Raw genomic sequence first — 12,703 nt, forward strand, 5'->3', positions numbered from 1 at the left:
GTTGATGAGAGTGACCAGTTTAATACCTACAAAACATAGAAACCTGATATTCTTGTTTTCAAGTTAAAAGGGTTAAAATTAAAAAAAAAAATTATGTGTCCAAAAACTATGACCACCACTGGCAGAGAGCATAATATGAAAATGGTTTGGGAGACCTTAAGAAATTTAATGGCTTCCATTTTTCCACTGCCTAAGTAACTCTATGGTGAGAAGAGTCATTCTTCTCTCCTAGTCTACTCCATTTCTGGTGATGAGACTGAAGCCTATCATTTATAATTATTTAGTGCAATTAAATCATAGTATAGCAAATATTTTAGTAATGTTGGGGAATGAATTTCTTTCTTTCAGTCCCTGTTTTACTTTCAAGAACTACCCAAAACACTAAAAATTAAAATCAATTTTTCTTTGTTAGGTTTGAACTGCTAGTACTGTGTAAGGGACGTAATTAGGGATATGTCATTTCAGCGTCTAGGTTCTGCATAAATCAATTCTTAGTTTAGACAACTTTAAATTCAGCTGAGTTCTCTCTATGACAATCATTATATTTGTGAAAAGGAAATTTTAAAAAACCCTTTTATTTCAAGTTTGAAAATTAATTAAATATGTATATAAAAATGCAAAAAAAAAAAAAACATATAGGGACATGCTCTGGGAACCTCTTTTAACATTTAGCGTGTAACAACTATTTTAACATTCCCCTTTCAAAATGATAAATTATAACATTTAATTCAAAAATTTCTGGCATATAAATCATGTATCTCAATTCCAACATAATGAGCATTTTACTATAGTACTTTGATAATGACATCATGTGTTCTTGTATTTCTCTTCCCAAATAGCACTATTGAAGTGTGGATTATTTTAAACTAATTTTATTTTTTCATCTATGTTACAATCTTTATTTAGCAATTATTCATTTTCTCATGGACTGAGAATTCAGGTTTTCCACATTCAGGAAAGGCTTATGCTTGAGGAATCCTTTACACAAGATTAGTTCTATATTAATCTTAGTGATTTTCAATTCATCAAGAACTTCCTTCTGAAAATCACAGATTAATACATTTGAAAATTGAATCCAATTGATACTTTAACAAGAAACCCTTCCATAACCTAGAGAAGTGATCATCTAGAACTTGATATATTAACTACCTCCTTGAGCAGGTTATTCAAATTGTAATCACAATAATTATTAGGAAATATGTCCTTGAATTAAGTCAAAATTCAATTCAACAAACATTTAGGAAGAAATTTAAACCTGCTCCTTTGTGACTTCCAACCTCAATTTTTATTTCTAGGCTGTGGGTTGAACTTGAGGAGGCATAGTCTCTCTTTCACATAACAACCCTTCTTATATTTAAAGTTAATTATCTTTTCTTCCCTAAATCTTCAATTCTCTGAACTAATGATGCCAACTGTTAAATTAGTTTTCCTATGGCAATATCTCCAATCCCTTCAGTGTAATGATTGGCATTTCTTAAAACTGTAGAACCTAACAATAACCTGTGTAAAATATTATGCTTGGAATTTAACACAATACTTTTCAATGCGGTCCAACAAAAGCAGAATATAGCAGTATTATTTATTTAATCCTGATAATAAGATTCTCTTACTATAAGACTAAGATTTCTCAATTGGAGAATGGTAAATAAATTGTGGTATATGAATATTATGGAATATTATTGTTCTGTAAGAAATGACCAACAGGAGGATTTCAGAAAGGCCTGGAGAGACATACATGAACTGATGCTGAGTGAAATAAGCAGGACCAAGAGATCATTATATACTTCAATAACAATACTATATGATGATCAATGGCCCTCTTCAACAAAGAGATGAACCAAATCAGTTCCAATAGAGCAGTAATGAACAGAACCAGCTACACCCAGCAAAAGAACTCTGGGAGATGACTATGAACCACTACATAGAATTCCCAATCCCTCTATTTTTGTCTGCCTGCGTTTTTTATTTCCTTCACAGGCTAATTACACACTATTTCAAAGTCTGATTCTTTTTGTACATATATTGTATTTAATTTATACATTAACATATTTAACATGTATTGGTCAACCTGCCATCTGAGGGAGGGGGTGGGAGGAAGGAGGGGGAAAATTGGAACAAAAGGTTTGGCAATTGTCAATGCTGTAAAATTACCCATGCATATAGCTGGTACATAAAAAGCATATTAAAAAAAAAAAAAAAAAAAAAAAAAAAAAAAAAAAAACTAAGATTTCCTTTGGGAATGATGCTAGAAAGTTATAAGGTTTGGGGATTTGTTGAATTTTTTGGGGAAGAGTTGTTGTTATTGTTTAACATGCCATTGGCTCAAATTAAGTTTATAACCCAATTACATATCCAGATCTCCTTTATAGGAACTGTTATCTAACAATTTCTATCTTAACTTAATGATCAATATGAGATAGTTCTGAGATACTTTCATGGCTATTCTATATCAGTGATCCCTATGAAAAAAAGAGTGATAGGGATTCCTTTATGTCATTAGCAGGTTGCAGATTGCACGTAGCCTTGACAAACTTCTCACTCACAATTCCCTCTATGTCTCTTTGTCTTTATTTCTGTTTCTATCTCTGTCTGTTATATACACACACACACACACACACACACACACACACACAGACACTAATTGATGCACACACGCACAATAATTGATGCAATCTTTTGTCAAAAGAATTGAAATGTTTCAATAAATATTCAGATAATACACTCATTAATATCATAATTCCATATCCATATCCCAACAAAAGGATTTTGTCAAGGCAGAAAGTAATTCACCCATAGAATTATAGAAATAATTGGTTAAACTGGCCCTTTTGTTCTTTATGTCAGGTACCAGTTTGTATATCTTAAAATTTTTACCATTAACTATATTTAACCAGTAAATTATTTCTCTTAAGGTCCTGACCTCAGTTAACCTTCACATAGTAACTAAAAATTTTGTAGCAATATAGTCCATTATTGTATTCAAGCTTGTGACCTAGAGGTGAAAAGATTTGTATATTCCATTATAAGTTCCAAAGTTATCAAATCTCCTGGGTTTTATATTACGTTACCATCTACTTTCTAACTCCTATAACATTCCCTCATTCACAAGTGGCATTCTCATGGAGTGAAGAGAAAAGAAGTGGTAGGGTTTATCAGATTATATACTATCTTAAGTATCACCAGCAATATTGTATGAATCAATTGAACTCACAAAGGACAACCATTTTCCTTCTTAAGTCCATTAGTATTTCAAATCTGAAATATTAATTGGAGGAAAACCAAAACATAACTGTGTGCATTATATATATATATATATATATATATATATATATATATATATATATATATATATATTTCGTAAATTTCAAAACTAATTTCCTAAAGGTTTTGCCAAAAAAGTAGAACTTAACTAAGCCACTTCTATAATTCCAAAAAAAAAAAAAAAAAGGAAAAAGAGGGGAAAAATATAAATTCTTTCCATATAAGTTCATAGACATTTTTAAAAATTAAAGACATTTTATGGAAATGAGAACTATAACATCAATGAGTGAAATGTTTAGTTTAATCTAAATTCAGAAAAGAAAATCCTATCTCATGCTTAATTTACTAATTGTTAATGAAAGGGGAAAATCCTCATTAATTAACTAATATAAAATAATATGAAATGCATGAAATGAGATCTGACTGCAGAGATATTAGAAGAAGCCATATAGAATCTTATGTATAATATTTAAAGTGATTATCTCATGTTAACTACCCTTAAAACATATGCAATAAGCAATTATTATCAGCCTATTATAGAATAAATTGAACAATATTTATTAATAGCCCAGAATAGGATAGGCTCTATATAAAAAACTTATAACATCAAGCTCAATCTCTATGAAGAAGAAAGAGATGTGGAATATGAAATGCACAAACTAAATGGCAGCAATCTCCTTCCCAATAGTCTTACCTGAAATAAATAGTTCACATCAATTAATCTCTATCTTTTGAATTGCTTCTTGCTAATCAGAAATCTTCCTTAGCTGAAAGAGTTTTATAATGATCACTGACAATTGAAAGAGATATCTTAGGTTTCCAATTATGGATCAGTGCATTAAAGTGAAAGAAAATCTATCCCTACTTGGTACATATGGCTCTAACTCATTTATCAGGGAAAGGAACAGAATGAAAGGAAACAAACAAAAAAAAAAAAAAAAATGAAGGTTCATGAAGGACATGAAAGATTTCAACTTACCATTTTTGGCCTTGCAAGATTTGTTGTCAAGTTGTATTAGATATCCTTCCATGCAGCTACAAACATATGACCCATATGTATTTATACAGGTTTGACTGCAAGTCCCGTACACAGCACATTCATCTTGATCTAAAAGAAAAATTGGCATTATTGCTCAGTAGCTACATTCATAAAGAGTTCCATTCTCTTTTTGGTGACCATATTTTCATCAAACATTAGAAATATTCTTTTCTACTAAAAAACAAAAGTCAACTGCAAAAAAAAATACTAAAGCTACAATTAAAAAAGCCAATTTTACATAGTTAATTCATAGAGATAATAGGAATCTTAAACTTAATGGTTCTTGTGTAAAAGATTGCTTCTGTGATTGGAAAGGGATCCTATTGATTGCTTGGTAGTAGTTTGATAGTTTTTGCAAATACAGAGAATGCAACTGCCAAAACTCCAAGGGCATTACACTGTTATTAAAAATCAAATAATAGATCCAGCATCCAAAAGGATATGTGGCCCTATGATGAAGGGCTGGAAAGAACTTTTGAAATGATCTCATCCAATAACTTTTACATTTCAGTCATGTTCTATTCTGCATGCCCCCAACTGAGATCTTGGCAAAGATACTTGAGTGGCTTGGTGTTATGGGCCAGAACTCTGAAATAAGGATTCTTACAAGGTGTTAAGTCAGTGGAATTGATGAGACAATGGTTATCTAGTTTAGCATGGTGATTAATAGTTCTCTAAGTTCAGTATGATTGATTTAATCTTACAACAAATAATGGTTTCCTGGTGATATAATAATTGGTTTATACTCAGTATAGAGCATATAAACTGGAAGCCTCAGAGAGCCAAGGAGAGAGATTCATTCCATCTTTGAACAGGCTCCTGGTAGCTCTCCTGGGGGACTGATTGATAGACAAATTCATTCATCCCATCTCACACCCTGTAGTGGTAGGCCTGTCCTCCTACACTTTCTCCACTGAAACCAAGTACCCTCTGAAGGCCATGAGAAAGCTAGTTGAGCAAAAGGAGACAATAAAGACTTTTTGACTTTAACACTGGCTATTCTTGTGGTGATTACTCTGCTGAAAGGAAGGCTGCTCCAAGACCTCCAGAAAACCACCGAGAATACTACATTTTGGCACTAGAAAATTACAGCTTGGCATTTCTTTCTCCAGCTCATTTTATAGATGAAGAAACTGAGGTGAACAAAGTTAAGTCACTTGCCTATGATCACATAACTGGTAATGTCAGAGGTCAGATTTGAACTCATGAGATGAATCTTGCTGACTACAGATCAAATATTCTATACACCTTGTCACTTAGCTGTCCTGCTACTTAAATAAATAACTATTGCCTAACTAATTATATAGATAGAACCTTTTCAACCTTTAAAATGTATTCCCAAGCACTAATTTCTTCAAAGTCCTGTGCTAGGAAAAGCGTAAAGAGAATAAAATACTTAGTACCCATCTTCTAGGATAAGGGTTACCAACTTAGAGTAAATATACCCTTAGAGGGTAAAAGAAGTTTGTCTTGAGCTATAGGGGATATCTCCTAAATAATTATATTAAAGATAAGTATAAGAACTTAAAATATAGTTTAATTAGCACAGGCATTTATGGGATAAGACTTCCTCAATTAGTTCAGGCCCTTCTTTACAACTTAAAGTGATTCAAGTTGGTAAGTGCACTTGTCCAAGACTAGACTGTGTCTGAAGTAGAACTTGAACCAGATTTCTTGGTTTTAAGGATGGTTCTCTAGCCACTGACTCTCAAATATCTTATTTAAATTAACTCATTTCTTTATTTCATTTCTTATGTGCAAATGGATAGATAATGCTAGAATTTATTTCCTTTCATGTTGAATAGGAGGGACAAGAAAAATTTCCCAAAATGAAGGGGTTCAAGAAGCAATATGGAGAGGCACTGCTCTAGGAGCTCATAATTGATGATAGGCAGTAATAATGAAGCCAAGTATACAAAGTATACAAGTATACAAAGGACAAATAACCAAAGACAATTTGGAGAGAAATATGTACATTATGTTCAGGTCATAATGCAGCATATTGGTCATGATGATTAGCATATGAGAAATGGCATTATCATTCAGGACATAGGATTCATAAAGAAGAGTGAAATACAGCAAATGAACAGCCCCAGTGCTGTATTGGTACCTAGAAAATATCAAGGAAAAGCACAAGGAAAAAGCCTCCAGCACCAAAAGACTAAATGTATCCTCAAAGGCATTCATAGAAAAATACAGACAAAAAATTTAGAGTTTGAGAAAGTATAACAACTGCAAACTTTATAATTAGAATTTCACATAAGTAGTATATTCTTAAATAACTATGGATTGACTGATCAATGCCTTCATGGTTCCACTGAGATATCTGAGGAATACAAAGATGAGTAATTGCTTTTTTTTGGGGGGGGGAGAAGCTGAACATAAGCAAATAATGAAGGTAGAATTGTAGGGATTGCAGAGGAAAACATAATTGAAAAGAGGAACTAATCCCTTCATGGTGGCAAGGACTGATCACTCTTTCAGAGATTCTTTAGTTTCCATTTAATTGGTTCCCTCTTCAGCTTTTCTGAAGTGGTTCTGCATCTGATTTAGCACATATTTCTCATGTCTGTTACTCTGTCCTCTTAGCCACAATACATTGCTGTCATTCTGACAGGATGCCCCTCAATCATTTTCCAAAATGCATCCATCCATGTATTTCAAAATACTATTTCTTTTCCAGGACCACAGAGGAGTAACAGAGTTGGCAAAAATGACTCTAGAATCCAGATGACTTTCCAGTCTCTTTGCTGGGAATTATTAAGAAATGTGGTTTGTCTCCACTCAGTTGCCTTCATGATTGCACATAAAGGTCAACATTGAGTCCTGAATTGAGGTATTGCCTATATCTAAAGATTGAGCCATTTCAGTCTAAATAATGTTCTTAGTTGTGCATGTAGATGTCATAAAATAATTGGACTATCTAATTAATCTAAAAGCAGTTATTAAACTTTTATTATGTGTGAGAGATTATGTCAAACACCAGGAATTCAAGGAGAAAAGTGAAATACTCTTTTCACTCAAGCAGTTTGCTAATAGAGAAGGCAATCAGTTATCAGTGATCTCTTTGATATCAGTGATCTCTTTATTGCCAAATTCTGCCCTTAAATACTTTCCTCTCAGTCTCTTCATAATCCAATACAATTGGGTTTCCAGCCTTATTGTTCCATAGAAACTATTTTTGCCAAAGTTATTAAGTCTTAATTGCCAAATCCAGTGGTCTTTTCTCAATTATCATTTTCAACTTCTTTGCAGTCTTTGACGTGGTCGATCATTTCCTTAATACTCTCTTATCCCTAAATTTTAATGACATCACTCTTTCCTAGTTCTCCTTCTTTCTATTTGATGACTCTTTCTCCATCTCCTTTCCTGGATTTTCATCTAGTTAACATGCACTGTGAATATCCCACAAGATTCTGTTATGGACCATCTTCTCTTCTCCCTCTACATCCTTGTTGATCTTATCAGCTCCCATGGATTCAATGATCATCTCTATGAAGATTATTCCCCAATCTGTCTATCTAGCTTTAACTTCTCTTCTGACTTATATTCTTACATCTGTAACTGCTGTTAGATATCATGAACAGGCTTTGCTGTAGATACCTTAAACAGAATATATTCAAAACTGGACATATATTTTGTATATGGTTGTTTGCATTATGTCTTTCCTATTAGAATGAGGACTCTTGGGATAGCTAGTTGGTTCAGTGGATTAAGTACTGGCCCCGGAATCAGGAGGACTTGAATTCAAGTTCCGTCTCAGACTCTTGATATTTACAGTGTGACCCTGGGCAAGTCACTAAACTCCAATTGATTAAAAAAAAAAAAAAAAAAAAAAAAAAGAATGAATACTTCATTAAGCCATGAAGCATTATTTGCCTTCCTTTGTATCTTACATGGCACATAGTACAAACTTAATATATATTGACTGATTGGTATATCTTTATAAATCAGTATATCTAGTGTGTATGGTGTGATTGTGTTTGTGAGTGTTCATAATATAGTTGGGGGTAATCAAGAGATCTTCATGAAGAAGATAGTACTTGAGATTAATCTTAAAGATAAAGGTGGAGAAAGAATAAAAAATCCATATGTAAAGGGGTATCTGTCATATCTATATTGTTTTAAAGGAAAGTAATAAGTATGATCAAAACACTAGAAGCTATAGTATTCAAGAATGGAATGAAACTGAAGATATTTAGATTGTGAAAGAGAAGATGGAAAACAACAACAAAAAAGTCTTGATATTTTTGAAGTTCATAATGTAAAAGAGGAAATAGACATTTTATCTTTGGATTTAGTGCATGTGTCTTAGATCAAGTGTTGGAAATTTGAGTGAAATTGATTGTTATTATAAATATGAGAAAAAAACATTTCTAATGATTACAGCTACAGATGAATTAATGAATGGGATATCTTGAGAGATAGTGTATTCAACATCTGTAATGATATTCAGATAGTGAATGACGGCTTCTCCGGGGCATTATAAGAAGAAGCTACAATTTTTCTTTTTAAAAAATAATCTATGAGGTCCAACTCTGAATCACCATGATATTTCAAACCCCTTTTTCCTGATTCCATGGCTGGTGATATTTCTACTGCTCCATACTATACGTGCCTCCTTGAGAAAAGGAAAACATTGTCAGGTACATAAAACCTTAATTTAAAATTTCCTTGTAAAGGGAATTGAGAACTTCATTGCAGGTAGGGCACAGAATCAAATATTTTCAGTGTATTTAAGGGAGTTTAACACATCTTGCTTCTGATTTTTGCTATTGTTATTGTTGTTTCCATGTAAGTGAGTGGTCAAATATATGCTGAGGAAATGGATTTGTTGAGGCAGGTTAAAAAAAAAAAATCAGTAACACTGGAATTTAAATAAATACAAAGGAGTTCTCATAACTTCTAGGTATCTGAAATAACTTCACATGATGGATCCCTATCCTCCTTTTTTTTTTTTTCCTGAGGCTGGGGTTAAGTGACTTGCCCAGGGTCACACAGCTAGGAAGTGTTAAGTGTCTGAGAATAGATTTGAACTTGATTCCTCCTGAATTCAAGGCTGGTGCTCTATCCACTGTGCCACCTAGCTGCCCCTATCCCTATCTTCCTAACAAAACCACAAGTCTTTTGGAAGAAGAGATGTTTTCCTCTTCTTTCATATTAACTTATTCCTCAGTTCTCTCCCACACCCCTTTGCCTGGCTTTTTTGATCCTCAGATAGGACAGTCATGTAATTATTTTGAAACAACTTGCCTAGTTTCTGTTTGTCAAAAGGTGAAGGTTCATGTAGTCTTTGCTAATCTTATTAATCCTACCCTAACAATATTTCTTATGCTGATCTCCTTCTCTCTACTCACATAAATTTATCCATCATTTTGCACTTTCACTATTGCAATAATCTTCTAATTGGAATCCTTGCCTCCAATTTCATCACTGCAAAACATTTTTCACATACCTACCAAACTGATATTCCTAGGACAAATGTTTAACTGTTCCTTTATTCCAAAATTTCTAATAATTATTTATTGTTTCCAAGATACAATTCTAAATCCTCAGCCTAAATTTTGGTTTGTTACTCCATTCTTATTTCAAGTTGCTTTCCACAAATCCTTCATGCTGGTCAAATTTGTCTATTAGTTGTTCATTCCAATATAGCTCTTGCCTAATCAATCTTACATTAGTAGTTCTACAAATCTAGAATTTTCCCCCTTCTCTCATTTGTTTTGTACATTTCCAAACTTCCTGGAAAGTACAATTCAGATATCACTTCCTCCCTGGAGTGTCTTTCTGAATGTCCTACTAAATAGTATTTTTTTTCTTCTTGAAACTATTTCTCATTACCTCTTTTTATGCTTTGTATTTACTTTCAAGTTGTATCTTCCTAGCAAAAATGTAAGATCGTTGAGGGCAAGAACTTTATTTAAAAAACTGTTTTATGCCACCAGTATCCACTTTATTACCTAACATAGAAGTGATAAATGAAAGCTGTTAAATTGGATTGAATGGAAAGTTATTCTTGAAGAATATATGAGAAGTTAGTGGATGGCCTTTCATGACAATTTTATAGCATATACTAGTTTCCTCTGCTTATTCTCATGAACTACAAAAAAACAACTCATTTTATGAGCAATGAATAGTTGTGGGGATGTCCTTAATCAAGGTGTTTCCTTGCACATGTTAGTATCATATAAGATTCCCCATTCTATAATAATTGTAATAATTATGACAATAATAAAAGATATTTACTAAGATTTATCAAGTGGTTTACAAAAATTATTTCACGTGATGTAACTACAGATACAATTTACTCAAAGATCACCTGTATGTAAGTAGTATCAAATGAACTTTAAAAGAGGGTAAAGTATTCAAAAATGTTTTTTATTAACAAAGAAGATGTTCCAGATAAAGTTCAAATAGAGGAGGGATTTTCTTTATATTTTAAGTTTCTCAGGATATTTTCATTTGGAATGACATAATGTGAATTACCTGATACTGCAGAGACTCAGTGAAAAATATAGCCACTCAAAAGACATTGGCTAATTATGTACACAGAAAAAAAAAAAAAAAAAATCAGTGAATAAATGAATGAAAACACATTTTCCCTAAATGACTTGCCCAGGGTTACACAGCTAGGAAGTGTTAAGTGTCTAAAACCAGATTTGAACTCAGGTCCTCCTGACTTCAGGGCTGGTGCTGAAAACACATTTATTAAGAGTTTATTATATGCCCCACAATACAGTTTTTCAACAAAGTTATGAAGAGAGTACCCATTCTTAACCCCATTTTAAAAATGGAGAAAAGGAATTTAAAAGAAGTTAAATCTCTTGCCCAGGATTACCTGCCTATTAAGTTTCTGAGGAAGAATTTGAAGTAAGGTCTTTTTTTCACGTTTAATATGGCACTGGATCCCTGTAGCCCTTAACTTTTTTTTTCTTTTGTAAAATAAATTTGTTTTTCTTAGTATAAACATTCGTACTTTGGGGAGTTTCTAGAAACCTGGAAAATTAAATGTAATATAACACGGTTCTCTGACAAACAAGCAATAATAATAATAATAATAATAATAAACATCACATTGTTTTTCAAGGTTCACTAAGTACATACACACACACACATACACACATACACATTTTCATTTGATCCTTACAATAATCCCTTAAAGTAGAAATTCAGGTATAAGACACTGAACTAAATATTTGTAATACTCTATCCATTATGGCTTCTAGTGCCTCAGTCAATTATTCTATACCAATCAATAAATCCAAAGGCACTTAAGATGTTTCTCTGTGCCAAGAATTGTGTTAAATATTGGGGTAATATCTAGAAGATATAAATTGTTGTACAGTGTTTGTTATCTCTGTCTTTAAGAAAATAAGATGCTAGGGGCAACTTGGTGGCATAGTAGATATAGCACCAGTCTTGGTTTTAGGAGGATCTGAGTTCAAATCTGTGCTCAGACACTTAACACTTCCTGTATGACGCTGGGCAAGTCACTTAACCCCAATTTCTGCAGAGAGAAAAATTTTTAAAAGAAAAGAAGATGCTATTTAACATACATTGGATCACTTACCAACTAGGAGAGGGGATGGGAATAAAGGAGGGGGAAAAATAGAACACAGGATTTTTTAGAGAGGAATGTTGAAAATTATCCATGTGTATATTTTGAAAATAAAAAGCTTTAATTTAAAAAAAAAAAAAAGAAGAAGATGCTGGAACTGTTAGATTTAAATTATTTAGTTACCTTTGCAGCTTCTTCCATCTTCTGCTATTTCATATCCATCTTCACAGTAGCATCTTGTACTATTCCTTATAATTGCACATTTATATTGACAATTCATCTGCTGACAATTTGGAAGCAGTTCTGGAGGGGAAAAACGAAAAAATACATATGCATTATATTTATCTTAAAAATTCATTTAGTTTCCTTTAATGTTTCCAAGACATTTTTATTTTTATAATAGTAGAAACTACCTCTATTTTTCACTCTATTGCATTGCCAAGTCAATTTTTTCTTTGGAAAAAAAAAAAGCCTTGCATTTCCAAATAACAAATGCATCAGTATATATATATATATATATATATATTTTTTTTTTTCTTTCAAAAACTTTAAACAACAGTTGTATGACTTTTTGGCTTCTTCTTTTGACTTCACATGCTCAAAGTCATTTCTTATAAAATTTAGTAAATTTAAATTATTTCAAATTAAGTTTTAAAAATACATCCATTTTAAGAGGTTGATTTCAGTATCTGTGTCTTTCCTATCTGATATATCAATTGACTTTCTATCTGTTAACAGTTTATTTTGATTTAGTAAGCCATGTTTAAACTTTACATCAATCATTGAATGTGCATATATTCCATTTTGATAATTTATCTTTTATTGCTGGGACAATGTTAGGCAAA

General features: G+C 32.3%; 1 protein-coding gene across 3 annotated transcripts in view; it reads right to left on the reverse strand.

Moving 5' to 3' along the window:
* LRP1B (LDL receptor related protein 1B) overlaps nucleotides 1–12,703 on the reverse strand; it is a 2,473,587-nt gene that overhangs the window by 1,278,616 nt on the left and 1,182,268 nt on the right. For all 3 annotated transcript variants that reach the window (XM_074301983.1, XM_074301982.1, XM_074301981.1), the window contains 2 exons: nucleotides 12,042–12,161; nucleotides 4,241–4,369 (listed from right to left, as the gene is read on the reverse strand). In XM_074301983.1, the coding sequence (XP_074158084.1) occupies nucleotides 4,241–4,369; nucleotides 12,042–12,138 (226 nt within the window). In that variant the 5' untranslated portion in view covers nucleotides 12,139–12,161. The remainder of the gene's footprint in view (nucleotides 1–4,240; nucleotides 4,370–12,041; nucleotides 12,162–12,703) is intronic.

This window comes from Sminthopsis crassicaudata, chromosome 3, assembly GCF_048593235.1.
Source record: "Sminthopsis crassicaudata isolate SCR6 chromosome 3, ASM4859323v1, whole genome shotgun sequence".
Taxonomy (NCBI): Eukaryota; Metazoa; Chordata; class Mammalia; order Dasyuromorphia; family Dasyuridae; genus Sminthopsis; species Sminthopsis crassicaudata.